Source organism: Trichoderma camerunense, assembly GCF_050948025.1.
Source record: "Trichoderma camerunense strain CBS 138272 chromosome Unknown V8C40scaffold_4, whole genome shotgun sequence".
Classification (NCBI taxonomy): Eukaryota; Fungi; Ascomycota; class Sordariomycetes; order Hypocreales; family Hypocreaceae; genus Trichoderma; species Trichoderma camerunense.
The window spans coordinates 1,085,031-1,106,392 of NW_028145366.1; the positions used below are offsets into that span (position 1 = coordinate 1,085,031).

The window sequence follows — 21,362 nt, forward strand, 5'->3', positions numbered from 1 at the left end:
ACAAAAATGATTCAATTGCTTGTTAACAAAACCATCGTGAGTTGAACGGCGCTTGACAACGATCTGTTGGGCAGCTCTCTCAGTGGTACCTCTATATGTCCTCAATCCTATGAGACGGCCACAAGCATGACGGCGGTAACCTGCAGTAATATGAACAACACACCAAGTGAATAAGGTTCCGTGAATTAATATACCTACTACTAATCTAATAATAAATCCGCTGACATGAATGCTGACTGGCTGGTAAATGAAGTCTAAATTTTAAGTTGAATGAATGAATGAGATAGTGCTGGTGTACTCTTGTCATCTTGGGTGTTTAATACAGCACGCGTTGCAAGTGCGCCGGCGAATTTATGTGCGGCTACGGTGTATTTGATTAGTAGACGACAAACCAAAATACCAACAGCTGCGACAAACAACCAACTGCCATGTCTCATCTGTAGAACTATAATATGCACATATATCCACGGTATTGTCATCTTACTGCCTAATCTCAACGCGGCGCCTGTAGCACTGCAGAATTGCGGATATTACGTGTACCTGTATTTACAGCCTCAATGCTGGACAGCTAAAGCCGACAATTACATCCATGGATGCGCTTACCAATGAATGGATGTAAGTAAGGTTAAGGTATATCGTTTTTACGAGTTACTCCGTAAATGACCTCCGAACCCAAAATATTTCCGTGAAAAGATATACCATAATAGATCCAACACTCCGTCCTGATTCGCTACTGATAACAAATCCTCGCAATGGTTGCAAACAAGGGTTTGCCTGAGCCAATCGTAGCGGCTGTCATCATCCGAGCCGCTTGCGCTGAATAAGTCTGGTGTCAGACCAGGAACGCGTAATGCCAGCAAATCCTCCTGGCCGTGAAATCCACGAAATGAGACTTTCGTTACACATGTGTCGCACACGATGGCTTCCATCGCAGTCAACATGAAGTTCATCGCCTTGCTGGCTTCGGTGGCGGCGACTCAGGTCCAGACATCACCAATCCGCCCAAGCCATGACAGCGCAAAGGCTAATGCCAACCACATCTTCAACGCCATTCACTCTGCTGGCCGTCAATGGGGATCTTCCTTGAACCATAACGGCTTCGGTTTCATCCCTGTTGTTGTTCCAGCGGGGACTCTGCTTTATCATGGAGGCTACTTCGAGGATCCTCCCGATCGCTTCGAGTGGCTGGCTTTCGAAGTTGAACATGCGGAAAACTTCGTCAGAGTACCAAACAGGGGCCGTGTAGGTTGTGGGGATGAGCAGCCTCATTCTCCATCTTCTGACCAGAAACTTCTCGACCAGCCGGAAACAGGTCCCGGTGACTGTGAGGAGGGAAGAGTGAGAGGATATCTACAGACCTATCAGACGACGCGCGACGTGCGGCTACTCTATCTCGATGGCACATCGGCAGGGAAGAGCCCCATGGGAACCCTAGACTCACAAGATGAAGTGCTTTGTCCCAGCAACGATTCAGACAGGGGGTTTGGAGGCGAAATGTATCGCGCAAAATGCCTTTGTGATCTAGTGACCGAATGGGGATGGGATGGCATTATGCGCATGGAGATTGGCTTCGAAGCTATATACTGCAACTTCAGCGCCGGCTTACATCTTGATTCCTCAGTGCGGTTCATCATCCCAGAAGAAAGATTGAAACCTGACGGCTACTTGATACCTTACCTGTGGTCAAGAGCAGCCGCCGAGCGATATGATGGCATTGGAGGCGACCGAGTTCAGATGGACTTTTCGTCCATGATATCTGGGTTTTTCTTCCCCATCAACGTCTCTAATACGGACCCAGACCGGCCGGACCTTATTAGACTGGGAGCTGCAAAGCGAGAGCATTTACAAGATATCAAGACCTACATACAGAGCGTCGTTGTGGAACCCAAAAAGTTTAATGTCAACTGGCAAGCAGTTGTAGACTTGGTCATCACTCGTTTCAGCAAGAGATTGGCAGCAATGGCTTCGACGAGCGTATCGACGGATTTATTCATCGGCGAGTTGGAGGGCGCAATAACGACCTACCTCGAGGCCCCAAGACTCCCAGGCGATATCACATTGGCAGAGGATGATGACGGCAAGAATAGAACCGCCGAAGCTGTTGATCGCTGTGCTTCACACTACCTGAAACCGGCGCTGTTGTCACAAAAGAACTGGACGCTATCAGACTCATTGATTCACACGGCCCTCGGAGTCGTAACGCAGCGCATCTGCAGTGATCTCTATCTTATCCGATCAATCCTCCTCCAGGCGTCACCAGATGCAGAACCTGATGCATACTTTATCAAGAGAGGTGTAAAAGGTGCCGATATGGAGATAGCAGCGAATCAATCCCGCGCTATTGTACGCGATCTCCTAGAAGATCTTGCTTGGACCACATGGAAGAGACCACAGCTGTGTGATGTGGACCAGATTTTGCTGACTGCAATGTGGCCGTTTGGAGACAGCGTCGACCACTTCAACCCCGGCTGTGTCTCCGTCCAAAATGTCACGGCGCGCCGAAGAAACTATTGGACCCCCCATGAGCGAAGGCCTTTTGCCGTTTGAATGGGACCAACCACTTACATCTGATTTCATTTTATCTTAAGGAGAATCGAGAAATTGGATGACGAGACACGAAGGATTTGTTATATTTACAACTATCTAATGCTATGCTATTTCTTTGCGCCAGCCTTCTCAACTAAGTGCCAAACTAAGCCTTGACTCCAAGCAACTTCTCGGTGACCTCCCAAATCCTCTTCGCAGCAGTCTCGTCGTAGGTATGACCAGGGTGTCCCAGCCACTCCGGCTTGTCCGTCTGCTCCGTGGGGAGTGAAACACGGCAATCCTCCAAGTACTTTCCTCTAGCTTCAGGAGCTAGGACATCATCACTGACCGCCGCCCACACTTGCGTCGCAGCGCCCTGCGTGTTGTTCTTGAAAAGTTTAGAAGGCCAAACGTCCATGAAGCCGTCAATGGCCTCCTGGGAATATCCGGCGTTCTTCATAAAGGCCGACTCCATGATGCCACCGGGGTGGACGCTCCAGGCGAAGAGGTTCTGGGCTCCATAGCGGCGGTCAATCTCGGTGGCCGTGTAGATGCTTGCCGTCTTGGCCTGGGCATAGGCCCCTGTGGAAGGGTATTCGCCCTTCTCAAAGTTGAGGTCGTCCCAGTTGATGTTTCCGTAGCGGTGTCCGAAGCTGGTGACGTTGATCACACGGCTGGGGTTGGAGGCTGATGCGCTTGCAAGCAGAGCATCCTTGAGAAGGGCGAAGAGGAGGAAAGGGCCCAGATGGTTGATGGCAAACTGCTGCTCGAAGCCGTCAACGGTGACCTTGCGCTCAACGAGGACACCGCCGGCGTTGTTGAGCAGGACATTGAGCTTGCCACCAGACTGCTTCAGGAACTCGGCAGCAAAGGCCTTGATACTGGCATTTGACGCCAGGTCAAGTTCGAGGAAGTGGACGTTGGGAAGATCGGCAATGGTGGGGAGCGCCGCCTTGGCCTTGGGGATGCTTCGGCCAGCGAGGTAGAGAGTGGCACCAGTAGCGGCGAGGGCTACGGCACTGGCACCGCCAATACCGGAGGAGACACCGGTGATGATGATGACTTGGCCCTTGAGGTTTTCCTTTCCGGCGTCCTTGATGACCTGTTCGGCAGAAGGGCGGGCATCGCCAGGTCCGGCGAGCTTGTCCCAAGCGTGAACAGCAGCGTAACGAGCCATTTTGTATATAGAACGGTATGTGTAAACAGATATTGAGAGTTGATATAAGTGGTAACGGAGTATTGAAAGCTTATATAGATGTTTGTTTGTTTGTTTAACTGAAGCAATGAAATCTGTCTCGACGAGTCGTCCACTCCCTCTCTCTTATATCCTTCCCACCATCATCTAATCATGACATTTTCAATTCTAATCTCCGTCTCCTTCATACCTTCGGCTCCATCATGCTTTAAATCCGCGAAACAACATCCGCAAGTTTTATGGATGTTTTGCGGACTCTCCTCAATCCCGTGGGTTTGCCTCCTCTTTCAATGGATGCATTACAAAAGGGGGCTCCACTACATATGATCATTCTGCCAATAGAATTGCTTGAATTGCGAGCTGGCCAATGAGGTGTAATATTTGTTATAATAGCGGGGCGATCTGAAGATTTCCTTTCGGGCGGCAATTTTGATGCTCCGGCTGTTCTCCATTAGTTTTAGCAAGCGGCGGAGCTCCTCTTCCCCCTTTGGATGCTTCCAGCTTCTCTTGTATGGAAATGATACAAACCATCTTGATGTGTTGGGGGCGGAGATAGACTTCTTACAAGTGGAAGGCTGTAAGCGGAGAATAGTGGTAACTCCCCGCGTGCCTAACAGCAGGGGTAATATGACGCAGAGGCGAGCTTTCCGGTGTGTTGAGAGCAAAACTGTGTTTACCTCTAAGAGCTGCTGTGTACTATAGACATAAACCTAACTAACTTAGGACATTGCTCATTATTTTGCTTTATACTTGTGTGTCAAAGAACTGCAGCAACATAGATACAATACGTATCTCACATCATCCACATCTTCACCACATTCCCCGCGTTCTGGCCATTCTTCTCGCATCCTCAAGTACACGTTTCAATGCCAACACATTGCCGTTGCCCCTTGCCGCATCAAGTGCCTCTTTTGTCATTTGGACTTCGCTCCCCCTTTCCTCCAACAGAGTAACCAGTACCGACTTTTCTCGGTTATTTGCTGCTGCCACAACCACTTCTTCTGTAACCTCAAATTCCGTCCCTTTTGCTTGCAATAATATTTTCAACGCCGGAAATTGTTCGTTTTCTGCTGCTGCGACGGCAACTTTCGGTGTAATCTCGATCCTGTCTTTCCATCTTCCAAGGAGATAGACCAGCACAGAGCGTTCCCGATTCTCAGCTGCAGCAATGACAATTTCTTCTGTAAGGCGAATCTTGCTTCCATGTCTCTCGAGAAGATACTGCAGTACCGACTCATTGTTCCTCATTGCCGCTTCTATGACTACCCTCTCTGTAATCCGGATCTCGTCTTTCTCTCTCCCAAGTAAGCACCATAATACTGAGCTGTCGTCGTTCTCCACCGCCGATATAAGTATTTTTTCCGTAATTTGGACTTTCTCTTGACAGAGTAAAAGGTACGTTGCTTGCATGTTCTCCTTATTCACAGCCCTCAAAAGCAGGACTTCCATCGGCGGGGGCGTATATTTTTTTCGGCCGGGCGTCAGATCAACTTCCACTTCGCTGTTAAACTTCTTCTCTGCTATAATGACAGATTTCTCTGTAACATAAACGTCTCTCAAGCTTGACTGGGCCAGAAGGACGGCAAAGTCTTTGTCCGCCATCAAGGGATGCCGTCCGGCCATCTCTAATAAGCTGGCTACATTGTAGAAATTTATCGCCTTGTGAAGACGTCCTTGGCCTCTGCACATTGCCACAAAGTTGGTCACTTCTCTGAGGATATCTTCGCGTCTCTCTTGCAAGTTCATCCTCGTCCAGAACATTCGCCAAAACTCACTCTCAGCTTCCCATAATTGGCCTGTTCTTCCGTACATCAAAGCAAGTTTGCTCATACACGTCAGTGTTCGTCGGTCCGCTTCTCCAAAGTCTCTTGCGTAAGCATTCTTCATGTCTTGAAGAGTGTTGATTATAGTTTTGTCGTTGCTCCCCGCATCACTCATAATCAGAGCCACAATCTCCAGTCGTAATTGCTTGTCGAGATAATTTGCCGATTCTTCTTCTGAATACAAGTACTCGGGTACTCGACTTGTCATCCATGACTCATAATCTTGACTAGTTGTCTCCTCATTGGAGCTATTCCAATCCCATACAAGTAGGAAATCATGCACAGAAGAGCTCTCTGGCTGTTCTAGCTTCTCAAGGTCCATTTTCTCCATTCCATCGTCTTTGGGAGGAGTAAACTCAACCATAATGATCGTAAAATAGTCATGACGCGGCCTAATGAACATGGGTTTTGTGGCTCCAGGTAAGTGACACAAGAGGTCGCCAGGCTCGATTGGCTTCCCCGCCGCTTGGACGCTCCATGTTGGTCCAGGAACGTCCCTTGTCTTCAATCTAACGTGCTGCCTATCTCCACGAGAATCGCCAGGCGCTGATTGAACCGAGAACACGATGCCAATAACCCATCCTTTCGCAAATACTACAGCGGCCTCCTGCTGCATCCACGTCTGGACGAATACCCGTTCACCTAGTATAAACCTGACAAGTTGTGCCATAAGTTCATTCCATGGGGTTTTGTAGTTGGGCATTAGGCCATGGGTGGTCGGATCATTAGAACTCATTCCCAGCAGAGCAAATATTTTGTCATGGCGCTCAGTTGCCTCGTGCGTGTGGTACATATCTATGAGCGCGCCTAGAGGGCGTATATCTAAGGATATACCACCCAATGAATTCACGCTATACTTTGGTCGAAATATACAGCCCCTCATGAGATAGGTTACCGATCGTATATGACTCGGGATATCCTTGTACTGGAGAAGTGATGGTAGGCCTAAGCAAAAAGCGTATCCATCAATCCTTATAGAGCCGCACATCATGACAATGTGCTGAGCAGCAGCAACTTCTTGAAGGACCTATGACAAACATTAGTACATCTCATGGCATAATGAAGTAGATACTTGGTCTACCCATATTCGTCGAAACCACGGGCGCTCTAGTATAGCTAGAACCGCCTGTTTGTCCGTATCCTTCCGGGACGATTGGTGTTCTTCATCTGCTGCCATTCGTATGCTCTTCAGAGCCTGGTCGCTATTGTCGGCTGCTTCACCGAGCCACACGATTACACGATTTGCTTTAGAGTAAATCTCTGCCATATACTGAATCTGTTCTCCTCGCTCTTCGATGCTGGTTTGGTCAATGCAAACTGCGTCTATCCACAATATCCGCTCAATCATTCTATCCCGGAGACGTAAGAGTACCTCGTAGAGATTTGCTGTAATTGGCAGGCTCTTCTCATCGATATAGAGGATGTGTGGTCTTTGTGAGCTCCCCCACACATATGATAAAGCTTCGTACATATGTGGTCCATCGCCCAACTCCAACATAGGGTAGTCGAAGAGCTGAGAATGAAGTGGGGCATTCTCATTCCGATCAGGTAGCAAGCGAAGCAACCGAATATGCCGATGGCCCAATAATGGCGAATAACGATACACATTCTCAACATCTTCATGATCCTCGTTCGTGGGGTTCGGGGGTAGTGAATTGCGATTGGTAGATGCTATCCGAACGTCGGGTTGTGTGGCTGCTGATATAGGCATAGCAAGAGGAGAAAAGCCAAATTTGTTCCTCCCGCCGCCTTGCACGACAGGCATCTTTTTGTTGTTTTCTAGAGCTGAACGGGTTGAATTATGAGTATGTATTTAATTGGCGCACGAAGAGACGTTCAAAAAACGCCAAAACTTATGATAAGAGGGAATACTTTACATACGATATATCACTATGCCAATTGTTTTGTCTTCAACTGCGCCTCCGCACGACGATTGGGCATTAAGAATTTTGCCCTGGTTTAGCCTTAAAATAGCAACAGGCAACAAGGCGTTCTCCAAGTCTGTAACATCTGACATGTCCGAATAAATCGACTTGGCGCCGATGCAACCTGAAAGCCGTATAATGAATTAGTAATCATGGATAGCAGCAACTTGCACATGTGGGCAGCGAAGATGAGAGTATGTAATCTAAAAATACGAATCATTAGAGGGGAGTGGGCAGAATAGCTTTTGCTTGGGTAGAAAAGTAAATGAAATTTACATCTGGAGACAGCTGCAGGAAAATGGGTGGAGTTTCTTCTTGCTAGAGATATAAACCCGCCAATTTGCAATCGCATGGTGCAGAACAGTCCACTCTTCTGTTACGGAAAATAAGCCTTTTATTTCCGACTTGTTTCTCGTAGGAAGTAACGCCGCTTATTGCCAAATACGGCGCGGTGATGCAAGATTGATTGGTTCAGAAGTCTATGTTGGTTGATCGGATGGAAGCCGGGTAGGTAGATGGCGCCAGTGCTCTCGGGCTGCGACCGGCTCATCGGGTCGGAATAAGCATATAATCTAAATCTATGCATAGCACGGGTTTGCTTAAGGCCAAAAAGATGACCTGTGCAAAATAGAAAGGAAAAGGAAAGCCTGTAATCGATTATCGATGATTTGAGCTGGGTATAGGTCAACACGGTTCAATGGTGTAGGTGGAACGGTATGCATATTTGTGTTGTTTTGAGGAGGCAATGATGATGTTCTGGTTCTTCGGCACATTTACTCCCTACATATTCTTCTCTAGAATTCTTTGGCTCTGGCAGTGTATATTGTAGATCTATCCGAGAGGGCTCGGCTTAGATCTGTCTCGGTAATTGAACATGTCACATCGGACCACCTCCATCATAACTATAGAGTGCATCTGAGCAAGTTTTTATTGGAACTGAGCAAATTGGCTGGGATCTTAAAACCCCACCTATCCAGTCAACACCGAAGAGGGTCGGTTTTAATGCGATAGTTCTCGGTTCCTCCGCCAATTCATTTCAAGTTACGCAACATTGAGACTTTAGGCTCACAGTAATTTAGTAATTTCAGAAGAGATCTGACAAATACTGTGCTTTATGGGCGCAAAGTTCTTGCTCTTCCATTGAGCTTGACAGAATTGGAAATTCTGACGAGCTCTGGTTTCGATCTATGGAACATATATACTACCCAAGCGTTCCGTTTTATGGAAGCAGAACTCCATCAACACCCTTCTTTCATAAACCTTGCTCTTCAGAATCCCAATTTTATTTGAAAAGAATCTTCTTATCAAAATGGCTCCCATTGTTGTTGGTTCCCTCTGCTACCAGTATCAAGCCTCCGATGTCATTGCTCCATTTGACATGATTGCAGGTGGTAGCAAGCAGTTATTGGAAGCCATCAGGACGTACTCACCAGATGTCACCGATTCAGGAATCAAGAACGCCCCAGAATTTGTCTTTCATCACATTGGCCTCTCTCGCGACCTTGTGGACCTGACCGCTGGCACAATTATAAAACCTACATGCACTGTCGATGACTGCCCTCAGCTAGACATCCTTCTCCTTGGAGGCCCAAACCCCGTCACTTTCGATCTTGACCCACGATACGCCGAATTCATTCGCAGACACGTCGCTTCTGGAAAGATACTCTTTACCAACTGCACCGGTGCCTTCGTTGCCGCCATGACGGGTGTATTAGACGGCAAAAACGCTACGGTCAACCACATTGAGTTTGAGTGGGTTAAGCAAAAGTACCCCAAGGTGAATTGGTCAAAGGACAAGAAGTGGGTTATCGATGGAAACATTTGGACAGGGTCTGGTCCTGTGGCGGGCATGGATATGATGATTCACTGGTTGCGAGAGAATTATGGGGAGGAATCTTTTAAGTGGGCGGCTCTGAATCTTGACTTTGAGCCTCGGGACATTGACGGAGTTAATGTGGTTCCTTTTCGATATGGCGCGGATGGGAAACAGTTGTTCACCTATGTTCATCACTATTACGATTCCTACTGAGTGTCTACTGAGAGATGAGAGTTGAATGACTAGTCACTCTTTACATCAATGTAACTTTCCATGCTACGTGTTTCATCAGTGTTCAACCACGGCTTCGTCAGATAAATACGAAAACGAATTGAAGCAGGCATTCTATTGGTTACTTACAATTTCCTACCAAAAATAGAACCTGCTACTGCCTCGCCCCTTAGAGTCCATCGCTTAATAGACTTGAGGCCTGAGTTCCCCTTAGTTCTACACTAAAGAGGAACTTATTAGGTTGCAAGTTGAAGCCAGTTGTATAAATGCATGTAAGTTAAAGCATATCAGAAAATAAGAGTAAAACGAGTGACTGCGAAAAGGAATCCAAGTACGGAACCAACTCATCGTTGTGAGTTGAAAGTTGTCAATTGGGGAGATTCCAAAAGTCGTTTCATGAACACTACAGGACATCTTGATTTGACTACAAAAAAAAGTCTCTTTAATACTATCTCTCTCAATAGCGACGAAATATGAACACCAGCAACGGCGATAAAGCAGCTTTCCTAGACAGAAGAATTGCGAGAATAGGTTCAATAGTCAGCTTCAATGCGCTGTGGCTGCTAATGTTCTGACCAATTCCGATAAGCCTTTGCCTGATCCCTTAGTGAAGAAAGTCCAGATTTCCCAAGTAAGCTTTTAGTATATATCTGGCTCCATGTGTACGTCAAATAATTTCTATATCCGGGATGTTACGGATATAGGTATCTTCAAAGTATGGGAAAATTCACTCAATGCTTGTTGCTACAACTATCCATACACCTTCGGCTTTAATGAACCTTCGGCTTTAATGACCTCCGTTGCTCTTTCCTCCGTGCCTCTCCCTCTCTCTTCCATCGTCTCATGAATTTCATGACCGAATATTGCACGTAGAAATTACCGATAGGGATCATATAGACTTGTGATGGAGAGACGTGAAACTAAACTTGCAGTTCAATAATATATTACACTGAAAGACATAACGTCAATTACACCTTTTTTTGGCGTTCAATTCAAGTTTGGAAGGGACTAAAATTGATATAGATTCGATCTATACGAACTCATCTATTATAAGATTTTACAGATCGATTTCGGGTTTCGAGAAATTGATTCTTGGTCCGCTTCAATCATTGCAAATATTGATGCTGTCATCCCGACTAGTTCTAATAGAATCTAGAGGAACTACATCGATGTAACTTTGTGATCAGTTTCTGCGCAATCTTCCTCTGAGACCTCTTTCCCCAACAACCAACCGAATCCTTTCAAAATATCCCTTCTTTGTCTGCGGGATGAGTCCAACTGTGGAAAAACATCATCGTATCCATGAGGAATGCCAGGATACACGTCAATTCGCGTTTGGACTCCATGATCACGTAGCACTTTCTCATAGATAAGTCCATCATCCCTTGCCGGATCATTTCCATTCACCTGTAGATAAACAGGAGGGAGACCTTGATGCGGGCTTTCGGCGTTGAAAGGTGAGTATTCGGGAGACTTGGTATCTGGTTCATATAACGACCGAGTGAATTTTAGCGACGCTTTATTGAGAATGATTGCGTCCGCATTCTGTTCCCTAGAGAACCACAGTTCCTTGTATTGATCAGGAACGTATTCTTTTTCAAGCAAGACGGGCATGTTTAGCCAGAGTCCAGTCATACAAGGGGATACTGCTTGAGTGACCCATTTTTGGGCCGCGACGGCCGCCAGGCTCGCTCCAGCGGAAGTACCACCAACAATAAAACCGGTAGACAAGTCTGCTCCGAGAGATTGAGCGTTCTCTTGAATGGATAACCACTTCAAGTTATCCCAGACATCATTTGGTGCAGTTGGAAACTTGAACTCGGGAGCCAACCGATAGGATATACAAACAACAACAGCGCCATATAAGATGCTTAATGCTTCAGCATGGGTCCTCATGAGACTGTTATCACCCAAAATATATCCTCCGCCATGAATCAATACGATCAATGGCCTGGAACGGGAAACAGTCGTCGGTTTATAGACCACAGCGCCATTTTGGTGGCCATCCCTCATAGGAATGGTGATTACCAAGGCATTTCCTGGCGGTGCTTGTAAGGGCAGAGCATTCTGTCGGGACATCTGTAATAATTTTGGGAGAGGTATCAGCAGCATTGGGTTTTTCGAGCCCTCGTTTGCAAGGTACTGAAAATAGTCAGTCTCGTTCAGTCACTCCTACGGTATTGCTTACCTCAGACACCTCAGGACTATAGTGTGTTATTATTAGCTATACACCAAACGCCATGAAAAAAATAAGATGCACATACTCTATATTGCCCAGACTAGAGACATCTGCTTTGGTATTGTATGTAGCCATTGATAGAATGAATTGTCGCTATGAAGTAAATACTGGTATATTTGGTGTTGTGAAGGAGATGAGAATTAAACTGCCATTCAGGTCGATTACATCGTCTTTTTATATCTTTTGATAGATTTGAAAATATAAATGAACATTATGAATATCCTTCACAGCGTTGAGGTCATCGATCTAGTTGGTGGAATAATGGGAATAATGCCCAGGCCACCGACGTATAAGAAAAGGTGAGCAAAGCGGAATTCCGCATTTGAGCAACTGCTGTCTCTTATTTCCGGAACGTTTTGTTTTCTTGGCGTGACTGAACAAGTAGCAATGTGCCTGTGATATTCACGATGTGTTTAGAGGCTAATAGTAGCCAAGGGTTGAAGTAGGGACCCTTGCCATCACCCCTCGTCTATATCAGAAAATTAATTCTATATTTGAACAAAAGCCAAACTCTTGAAAGACCATTGCAACCTAAGGGTAACCTTTCACCAATCAGGATAAGGTCATACGAGCCTTAAGAGTGGGCTCATATCTGTTACAGTACATAACGAAATGAAGCTGAGTCCCAATTGGGAGCTACCACAAACTACACTATCGTACTGAAGCGTGGAGAATGCTGACACGCTTTAACTCTAAAGAGGAGGAAATTGAAACTCGGGAGATCTTTTGCGAACCTTCTGTTATAGGGCATTTTCCTTGTAAATCCTTGCATAAAGTGGCAAGGCCCTCTATAGGCAATGATATATGGAATAAACTCAGGTAAGATGACTTATCGCTATTTACACTTAGGAAGAGTCTCATTGGATAGATATGTTTACACGATAACTTAGGATTGAGTATGCGCGGAGAATAAAGAGCCTGGGCAAGATGCATTTTCTCTATGAGGAGACTCTTCGTGGCGCCAAGCACATACGACCATAGGTAGTGGAGAATTCGGGGTCTCGTCTGCTCCCCCAGAGACAAGCCACTAACCGGCAGATTAGTAGTTGAGTGGGAGACCATCAGCGAACACCGGCTGTTGTATGTTTCTTTTTTCCTTTTTTTACCTCCGTTAATCTAATTTCTTGTGGTTCTTTTACCTACGGCTTCTGGAATTAAGCCTGTGCTTCGTATTATATAATATATAGGGCTAGGAGATATCAGCAATGGTGACTGAAACGCAGAGATGCTGGGACTCCCTTGTATGTTGCAATGCCATCTGTACTAGCCAAAGTAGAGGGAACCAAGATTGCCATGTTCATTATCTATTATTATATGTAATGCTATTTCATGTCCCAGTTGTCAAATCTTTTGCTTCATCGCTCCGATATGCACAAAAACGCCAGAAAACAACACGTAACGGGCGGTCCAACCCCACCTACGACTTCAAAGTCTCATTCCACGACTGCCAATACTGATTCTCCCAGGTAAGCATGCATTTCACCATACTTGGAGGATCGAGCCGCCATTCTATTTGATCGCCCTCATGCTCTTGTTTAGAGACTATGTCAGACGTAAATCCCTTGGCTTCTTTGATCTTCTTTGCTTTTTCCACAGAGTACTCGAGGTTTACAGACGGGACGACGGCGATTTTGCGGTAGCCCTTGAACCAGAGGTCTTTGCAAAATAACTGCGGCTCGCCTTGTCTGCATTCACCGGTGGTTTCATTCGCTGCTCTAAATTTTACAGTCTGTTCTAAAATAGGCTGAGCTGTAAATGCTGTAGCGCCGTTCCAACAAGAGAATACTTGAAAGGGACGCTGCGAGTAGAAGCGAACTTGAATCTCATCGGCGTTCCAAAAGAGATTCCATGCAGAGTTCCAATTTCCGTCGGGCGGGATTTCGAAAAAAGAATCGCCATGGATTGTACGGGCAATCCATACATCGTAAAAAGTAGGGTGCTCGCCAACATATGTCCAGTCCATGGCGCATGTCATATCCGCACCAAGAACCTTTCTTTGATGGACAAGCTCGAGGATATCCTCGGAACATGCGGATACATCGTTAAGAAAGATGACGGTTGTATCGCTTGTCGCTTTACCTTCCAAGTCCAGGAGCGGGGCTAATGCCTTGTTTCGAAGCTGTGCAAGGCGTGCCACACGGTTATCTTTGCTTGGATTGATTGCAGATGACTCGAAATAATATGTAACTCCTAAGTTCTCAAGTTCTGGCCGGAGAGCGGCAAGTACATCGGCGGTGCCATCTGGAGAGTTGCCCTCGACTATGGACAGTACGCATTGTGTCGGGCCGAGAAAACGAATCGCTTCGACAATGCTGCCTATTAGTCGTGGTAACAAAGGCAAGTTTTGTCGCAAGTTGAGGGCGAAGAAGTATGTAATGGCTGGATCGGAAGGAAGTTTGCTCTTGTGCACGCCATATCGTGTAGTGTTGATCGCAGGGCATTCCAGATTTGGTAGCGTTGAAAGCTGTGGTGTGAGGATCGCCTCGAGATATTGTGTGATGTTCGCGGCCGGCAAGATGCTACCTAGAAGAGTAAAGAGGGTCAGCCAAGGCTTGTTATGTTTGCGAAAAGAAACAGCGAGGGCCAAGTGCAGAGCACCAACCATCAAGAGCAGGCTTTAACTCCGGTGTATTTGGCCTTCCATCATGAGCGTCATGTCGAAACAAAGGTCGCGCAAATCGATCCCTTCCCATTAACAGAGTGGTAGCGACAATGAAGCCCGCGATCAATGGAGCTACCAGTATCAACAATCTCGTGCGCATCTTGAGAACCGACAGTTACACGGCGCGTTGGCTCAAAATCGCATCCTCGGCTACATCATGAGGCGCAGAAGAGGATGCGAAGACCATCATATTAAGGGGACTGTAGCCGCTGACTGGTGGTGGTTGGTTGTTGGTTGATGATTACATGTACATCGCGCAATCCTTCCAGTGGTCAAGCTGAGTAGAATTGCGGGCCAAACAGACCGCGAAGCGCCGAGTCTACCGCAGTCGCCGAGCCGGGGTGGGGGCACTATCGGTGCAGTGGTGCCACCGTTGAAGATGGAGTAGCCGCCCAGGTTAAACTTGGAACCAACAGCTTTGTTGAAACCTCAGCCTTGACACCTGAAGCTGTTGGGTGTTCGGGTATGTTGTTTGGGTGTCTTGCGACATGCTATATCTATGAATGAGAGGAGGGGGGCAACCCGAGCATGGAGTCATGCAGTCCTCCTCCCTTTCTCAGATTTTTTTGCTTCCGCTTATGTTGCAGATCGGTCAGAATATCTTCATGGTATAGCCAGCTGAGGCGTGATAGACGAGAACCATGCTCGCATATATGACTAGAATACTCACCGTTTGCCTTTTCTTCTTCCAAATCAACAAGTGTAGAGCGCAGTATCATGGCAATCCACTACCCACTCTCACAGCACAGCTACGTCAGCACAATGTAACGCAATTCGATAAACGAGCTGTTGTACAGACAGAAATGTCTACTTGCGGATACCAAGACGGCGATCCTAAAAAAGTTCGCACCGCCAACCCTGGGTTCGACTGTCGAGTTGATACCATGAATGGCCTGTGGGGTTTCTGTCCAGTCACTGTTATAGCAGCTACTGACTGCGGCTTGGCTGGAAGCTGTGTCGACCATGCATCGTGCTCAAGTGGCTGTGGAAAAACTGCCGATACAGAGTTGACTACATTTACTTGGTATGACTCATCTTCTCATAGTCACAGATTGTCTTTGTGGTGTAACGTTGTTAATGACTTGACTCTGCAGTGGACCAAAGCAATTCTGCTCCACCGCCCTCTTGACTTTTGGCGTCGACCAAACATACTCCTATATTGGCTGTGGTGGGAGTCCCAGGACAGATCATTATCTTATTTCCACTACCGCAGATTCTGGTTCAGCCTCCGACAAAGTATCTTCACCAACGATACCGGCTACCACACAGATTTCGACGACTGCGCTTTCATCGTCATCGTCATCCACTGTTGACAGGGCATCAGTGTCGATAACACCATCAATTGCCGTAGGGCCTGCAAAGGAAACAAATGGCGGCAGTGATAGCACCAACCGTGGTTCATCTGCAAACAACACTGGCGCAATCATTGGCGGCGTCATTGGCGGCATAGCTCTGCTGTGTTTTTCCGGCATTGCTGCAATTTTGCTAATGAAGAGGAATCGATCATATCGCCGCCAGACACCAACTAAGAGAGCGCAAAGAGATACCCATGAGTCATGGTATCATTCGGGTCCAAAAAGCAAGCATCGTCGCACGGGTGGCTGGGGACCTATAGAACTGCAAGGCTCGCAATATGAAAGAACCCTTGAGAATGCGATAGAACTACCCGGCTAATACTCATTAACATGTTTTTAAAGGCAAAGATTGTCGGATTAATGTCTAGAGTGCAAGGTAGTGGTGTTTCCTCTGCAAAGAGGCTTTTAGACTTCTGAAGTCGGGTTGCTGCCAAATGTTGAGAAACTGCATGGTGGTAGCGGCTGAAAGCGTGTTGGTGAAAGAACCACAGCTTAACACTGACTGTTATAAGTTTATTTACTTTTAGTTTTCCACGTGAATTTAATCATCTTAATCGTTTTGCGACTCCCAAGATTGAGTCAGCATTCTCTATGGCAATGGGTCCTGTTGATAGCTGTTGCCGGTTTTATTACGGTGGAAGAGAAGTGCATATACAGTCAATCAACAGTAGTATATTTGGCTATTGAATCTGTGAAATAAACTACCAACGGTCCCCTCTATCCCCAAACTACTATTTGTCCTCAACCCTAATGTTTTGTTTCTCATTTTCTGCATTTAGCTTAAAGGGGAACCAATTGTAAGCTTAACAGAAGATTTTTCACGCACTTAGACGTAGGTGTCGGTAACGGTTGAGCCGTCGATAGTAACGCTGGTGAGCACCTGGTTGTTCTGTCGAATGTCGATGACTGAAGCAGTGGAAGCATCCAGCGAGGAGCTTCCGGTAGACGCCGTGGCACCAGTAAAGACAACGCTGCCCCAGTTGGCGAGGGAAACCAGAGAAGAGCCTTCCTCGAAGTCCTCGACAATCCATTCAGCATTCTGGCCTCCAAGAGCATACGTGGAAGTGAGAGACTTGGAAACGCTCTTGCCAGTGGTGACGTTCTCAATGACTGCAACGCCAGCTTTGCTAGAGGTCGAAGTGACGGTAGTCTTGATGGTATCACCAGGGGAGATGGCGAGAGTAAAGTCGTAGGCATAGTCGGGGAACCACTCATACCAGGCGTCGTAGCTCACTTTACCATTCGTAACGGTAAAGTCCACGCCCGTCTGCAGAATAGCATTCTGGTAGGTGTCGCCATCAATGCCGACCCAGGCGGAGGCACTGTAGGTGCCGCGAGAGGAGCCACCGGAGGGAACCTTGGGAGTGGGCACGACAAAGCTGGCTGAGACGCTGTTGAAAGTCTGGCCAGCTGGAGGGGAGGTAATGACGGCTCCCGACCAGTTGCTGGAGTAAGAGACGTGGGTGTCATTGCCACTGGCCACGGATTCAACATCAATGCGCTGATTGGGCCTGGAAGAGCGTCCTTGTCTGCGGGCAACACGCTCGCTCAAGGTGCTCGGAGCGGCAGAGACATAGCCAGCGAGCAGCGCGTAGCTGAGAGTGATGGCGGAAAACTTCATTCTGAAAGGTTGAAGTTGTGTTGGAGTTTGTGCTGGTTCTATGAGTAAGAGCCGGATGCTTCTGGACTGTGTTGTTGAAGAGTGGTGCTGAAATCCGGATTCACTGGCAGGTCCGTATGCTTTTATAGACATCACAATATAGCTTCACTCACGAGAATAACCATATGTATATAGCTTGTATGCTTCTTGATACTACCTTCCCAAAATATCGAGTTATCACTTAGCTTAATGAGTACAAGACAACAAAGAACATGCAAGATAATGCAATGAGTGAACTCCAGCATGTGATAGTTGGCATGTTGACTCCGTCTCTTGATGAATCGTAGAGTAGCAACTCGTCGTAGTAAGTGACGACCCACCATCTCTACTGCATTCCTATCCCTAAAAAGAAATTCAAATCCGGGAACCTTTGCATTCTAAAGGCGTAATTACAGGGCTTATATTGCTAGAGATTATCGTGAGAGTTTGCATTGGCGCGGATGCCATGGAAGGCATCACACTTCAGTGCCGTGTTCCGGCAGATGGCACTGCTTGCCAAGGCTCGGGAATGATCTTGTAAACGATCTTGAACTAACATTCCGCATCATTAACCTTAGACCGATTCACCTGCCTAATTCAGCGCATCCTACCGAGATTCAAATGGCGTATTGTGTTGCTATAATTGCCCTATAACTCGCTACCGTCTCAATGGCGTATTTTGCTGCATAAATTACCGAATTGCGTGCGTTGTTGTTGTGATACAGCATTGCATAGTCGCCATAACTATGCCGTGTCGCGGGTTAATTACGGACCGAGCCGTTGAAGACAATGGCGACCCAAAGCGGCAATTGGTTAATAGCCAGATGGAATAACTCTAAGCGAAGGTTGCTTCCGAGTGTTCTGGGAATGTTACATAACTACATGATTTATTATACTACAGGACCCGAACTGGGGAGGGAGGTGGCAAACGTGTAAGCAAAACTAGGTGTCGATTCGTCAAGAACTGACATTTGACAACATCCCCCACACTCGTTTACCATCTACATGTATCTTTAGCAGCTGCCGCGCCTTTTCGACTTTTTTTTTTTGATAAAAGCATCTGTGCTATATGCAGGTGGAGAAATGCCAGGCTCCACGCCAAGTCTTTGTCCAATACTCTCCCATGGCTGTGTACTATGATCTGGTGCATCATATGATATTACGAAACATATTCGTTTATATCTTTCGAAGAACCTAGCACGATACATTTCATCAAAAATGAAAAGAATGTCGCCATGTCTCTGTAAGTGCCCACTGAATCCAAATTCGTCAAGGTGGAGTTCATTGTCATAATGAGTGCGACATCCGTGAGCTCCTAACAGCCTTGCATTAAAAGGACCAACTGATCAATGTCATATGAGAAAGCTGTGTTGTTTGTTACACACCGGAGAAATATCTTTAAAGAAAAAATTAACTGTCAGCTTTGAAAGATATGGGACTATTACAGAGTACTAAAAAAATGAAGCCAAGAGGGTTCCGTGAGTAGATCCACTAGGTTGCTGTGTCTGTATGATGTACCTCGCCTTGGGCAGAAACATCACCCAAGCGTGCATGCAGTGGCTCCAGTTGACCCTCATGCGGACAGGATTTCGTCATATGCACTCTATATGAGACGCAGTACTTAATCATTTTATATACTCTACTATGTATCAACAAGGTTGTGCAGACTCAGCGAGAGTTGACAAAATAAGGGAGCAAAGGATGAGTTATACAAAAAACGCTAATCAACAACCTGGGTGGCAAACTACCTGAATAAACTCTGAATAATGTTCAAGTACCAAATTCAGTCTATCTTAAGATTGAAGGTTAATACTGGTAGGAAATAAAACTGCCATGATTCTCAGAACCAGCCGACTGATGGCTAATGCAGTCAAGCAATGTCGTCTGTAGATGATTCTGACTACATTCTTTCTAATCGTCAGTGGAAGATTAATTCTTGAATTAATAGGCACATATCAATACTAGTACGTTTATGCACATCAAGCGTGTACAGTCAACAACCTTCACCGATTGATATTATACTACTGTCTCGTACTTCATATTCTACTTTATACAAGTCTGGAATAGAACCTCATGCGTCTCTCCCAGTATGCTGTACCATTTTCAATCAATTCACAATAATATCTCGCTAGAACTGCAACTACATATTCCTGCCAACGTCAACGACTATTCAGGTGTTTCATAAGACACTCAATGAGCTTCTGCTATGTTATAGGAACCCCCTCAAGAGACCGGTGTAGCCAACTGTTTAAAACTATTTGTTTCGCCAATAGCTTCGAATAAACCGTCGACAAAGGCTTTCAACTAAACTCTCTTCTACTCTCTCTAGGCGTTACTAAAGTCAAAATTAGAAAAATATGGCAAGCAAGCCGCAAGACTAAGCGTGAACTTTGCCAGAGAGACGAGCTAGGTCATAAGTCAAGGCACATTGGCGCGGATGGATACACGACTACCCTATGGTAGAGAATATCGGAAGGAGGAGTATTGTATAACCGATGAAGATGGTTATACTCCTCCCCTTCGAGCATGTAGTTACGTTTATGCTGCACTTATTGATCAATTATCCGTTTTGGTACAAAATTCCGGCACAAACAAAAGGAAAACAGACATCACAGTACCACTCACTGTATATAATACCTAACTTGTCATAACAATAGAAGGGGATACAGATAGCCAAGACCGATGCACTTTGCTCTTCATGTCCTTATTCCACCACTACATCCTCAAGTCGCTTATCACCCAACTAGAGGCCGCTCACACATCCCATGCAAGGTATCTTTTGTAGTTTGTTCCATACCTATATCTACAGATGATGGGCTCAGGTTTATATTCACTTTTGGGCACTTAAATAGCACACGGCAGTAATGATTTCTCAAGAACAAAGAGGTATCATTCATGCTCAGACAACGGCTAATTACAATTTACTACCACCAGGTATACCCATCTTTCCAAACAAGACTTAGTCAGTGTTGCATTGAACATACTCGATAACATCCTTAGACTCGAGAATAATGATTCCAGGTCCATTCACCTGACCCACTCCCAGACCGCGGCTCAGGGCATCCAGGAAAGCGCAGCGAGCACCAAAGTATCTGCCGGGGAGGGCAGGGTTCGCAAGTGGCTCGACGAAGACATTGTCAACAATGCCACCGCTGTCTAAACAAATGAGTTAGTATACGTTTTGAAGAGTCAACCGCCAGATTATACGTACTGAGAGGCACCTGAGAGATGCTGTCCTGAACCCACTTCATCTCAGATTGAGATCCGTTGGTGTAGGTGAAAATGACACCGATCTCGTTATCATGGCCAGCCGCAGGAGCGGCCATGACGAGGCTGCTAAGAGCTGCGAGAACGACGGCGGCGCGCATGATGATTATTGGTGGCGGCAGATTATTGAACCAAGGTGTAGGATTGAAGTTGGAGATGCTGCTGTCTTCAAAAAAGGAACACCTTGCCCGTTAAGAAGGAGTCTTATATACAATTGCCCATGGTGGAGCACCTCCTTGTCTTCGTATTTCGCCAACACCCCCGGCATTTCCCATGCCCGTATTAGCAGTGATATACTCTATACGAGTAAAGGCCAAGCAATTTCAACCCCGGACTGCAGACGCCAAGACTCTACACTCTCCCCCACAACAGCACAGTTGTTCACGAAGCCATGGAGTATATGAGCAAGCCATCATCATACGAGAACTTTCCCATGATAGAAAATAGCGGTTAAGACACGGAAGCGGTGTGGCTCTTTGCCCATTTGTCTTCTCTGACGCCAAAAATGCCTTTCTGGAACGTGAGTAGGTCTCCGGTTATTAGGCCCACATGAGTAAGTAAGAGTGCACATTTAAGGGGTTAGACTTCCCAAAGCAATATGCCAGGGGTTTTCCACTATGACAATGCGGATTCCCCTATTATTCCTTGTTGACGAATCGCATGCACTACTGTATCAGGTAAGCA

General features: G+C 46.4%; 10 protein-coding genes across 10 annotated transcripts; 3 read left to right on the plus strand and 7 right to left on the minus strand.

Annotated features, from left to right (window-relative positions):
- Window positions 1-219: 219 nt before the first annotated feature.
- On the minus strand, window positions 220-583 carry V8C40DRAFT_237440 (uncharacterized protein). Its single transcript, XM_083214249.1, has one exon. The coding sequence runs from the start codon at window positions 477-479 to the stop codon at window positions 255-257; it is 225 nt and encodes a 74-aa protein (XP_083076273.1). The 5' UTR covers window positions 480-583; the 3' UTR covers window positions 220-254.
- Window positions 584-805: 222 nt separating this feature from the next.
- Window positions 806-2,620, plus strand: V8C40DRAFT_160772 (uncharacterized protein). Its single transcript, XM_083211457.1, has one exon. The coding sequence runs from the start codon at window positions 919-921 to the stop codon at window positions 2,545-2,547; it is 1,629 nt and encodes a 542-aa protein (XP_083076274.1). The 5' UTR covers window positions 806-918; the 3' UTR covers window positions 2,548-2,620.
- On the minus strand, window positions 2,621-3,784 carry V8C40DRAFT_160769 (uncharacterized protein). The gene has a single exon (XM_083211456.1). The coding sequence runs from the start codon at window positions 3,701-3,703 to the stop codon at window positions 2,693-2,695; it is 1,011 nt and encodes a 336-aa protein (XP_083076275.1). The 5' UTR covers window positions 3,704-3,784; the 3' UTR covers window positions 2,621-2,692.
- A 574-nt stretch (window positions 3,785-4,358) lies between these two features.
- V8C40DRAFT_237445 (HET domain-containing protein) lies at window positions 4,359-7,548 on the minus strand. The gene is made up of 3 exons (XM_083214250.1): window positions 7,426-7,548; window positions 6,626-7,329; window positions 4,359-6,571 (listed from the first exon to the last, which is right to left on the minus strand). The coding sequence occupies exons 2-3, from the start codon at window positions 7,307-7,309 to the stop codon at window positions 4,532-4,534; spliced, it is 2,724 nt and encodes a 907-aa protein (XP_083076276.1). The 5' UTR covers window positions 7,310-7,329; window positions 7,426-7,548; the 3' UTR covers window positions 4,359-4,531.
- Window positions 7,549-8,778: 1,230 nt separating this feature from the next.
- On the plus strand, window positions 8,779-9,498 carry V8C40DRAFT_273339 (DJ-1/PfpI family protein; the record flags this gene model as incomplete). The annotated part of the gene is made up of 1 exon (XM_083220470.1): window positions 8,779-9,498. The coding sequence occupies one exon, from the start codon at window positions 8,779-8,781 to the stop codon at window positions 9,496-9,498; it is 720 nt and encodes a 239-aa protein (XP_083076277.1).
- Window positions 9,499-10,677: 1,179 nt separating this feature from the next.
- Window positions 10,678-11,830, minus strand: V8C40DRAFT_273340 (alpha/beta hydrolase fold-3 domain-containing protein; the record flags this gene model as incomplete). The annotated part of the gene is made up of 2 exons (XM_083220471.1): window positions 10,678-11,658; window positions 11,777-11,830. 2 exons carry the CDS (start codon window positions 11,828-11,830, stop codon window positions 10,678-10,680), a joined length of 1,035 nt encoding a protein of 344 aa, XP_083076278.1.
- Window positions 11,831-13,008: 1,178 nt separating this feature from the next.
- V8C40DRAFT_160800 (glycosyltransferase family 69 protein) lies at window positions 13,009-14,631 on the minus strand. Its single transcript, XM_083211458.1, has 2 exons — window positions 14,358-14,631; window positions 13,009-14,278 (listed from the first exon to the last, which is right to left on the minus strand). The coding sequence occupies exons 1-2, from the start codon at window positions 14,515-14,517 to the stop codon at window positions 13,173-13,175; spliced, it is 1,266 nt and encodes a 421-aa protein (XP_083076279.1). The 5' UTR covers window positions 14,518-14,631; the 3' UTR covers window positions 13,009-13,172.
- Window positions 14,632-14,828: 197 nt separating this feature from the next.
- On the plus strand, window positions 14,829-16,466 carry V8C40DRAFT_237447 (uncharacterized protein). Its single transcript, XM_083214251.1, has 2 exons — window positions 14,829-15,441; window positions 15,512-16,466. Exons 1-2 carry the CDS (start codon window positions 15,059-15,061, stop codon window positions 16,089-16,091), a joined length of 963 nt encoding a protein of 320 aa, XP_083076280.1. The 5' UTR covers window positions 14,829-15,058; the 3' UTR covers window positions 16,092-16,466.
- Window positions 16,467-16,519: 53 nt separating this feature from the next.
- Window positions 16,520-17,393, minus strand: V8C40DRAFT_285354 (A4/G1 family peptidase; the record flags this gene model as incomplete). Its single annotated transcript, XM_083222357.1, has 1 exon — window positions 16,520-17,393. One exon carries the CDS (start codon window positions 17,391-17,393, stop codon window positions 16,599-16,601), a length of 795 nt encoding a protein of 264 aa, XP_083076281.1. The 3' UTR covers window positions 16,520-16,598.
- Window positions 17,394-20,319: 2,926 nt separating this feature from the next.
- Window positions 20,320-20,839, minus strand: V8C40DRAFT_160815 (uncharacterized protein). Its single transcript, XM_083211459.1, has 2 exons — window positions 20,623-20,839; window positions 20,320-20,567 (listed from the first exon to the last, which is right to left on the minus strand). Exons 1-2 carry the CDS (start codon window positions 20,777-20,779, stop codon window positions 20,371-20,373), a joined length of 354 nt encoding a protein of 117 aa, XP_083076282.1. The 5' UTR covers window positions 20,780-20,839; the 3' UTR covers window positions 20,320-20,370.
- Between the last annotated feature and the right edge of the window lie 523 nt (window positions 20,840-21,362).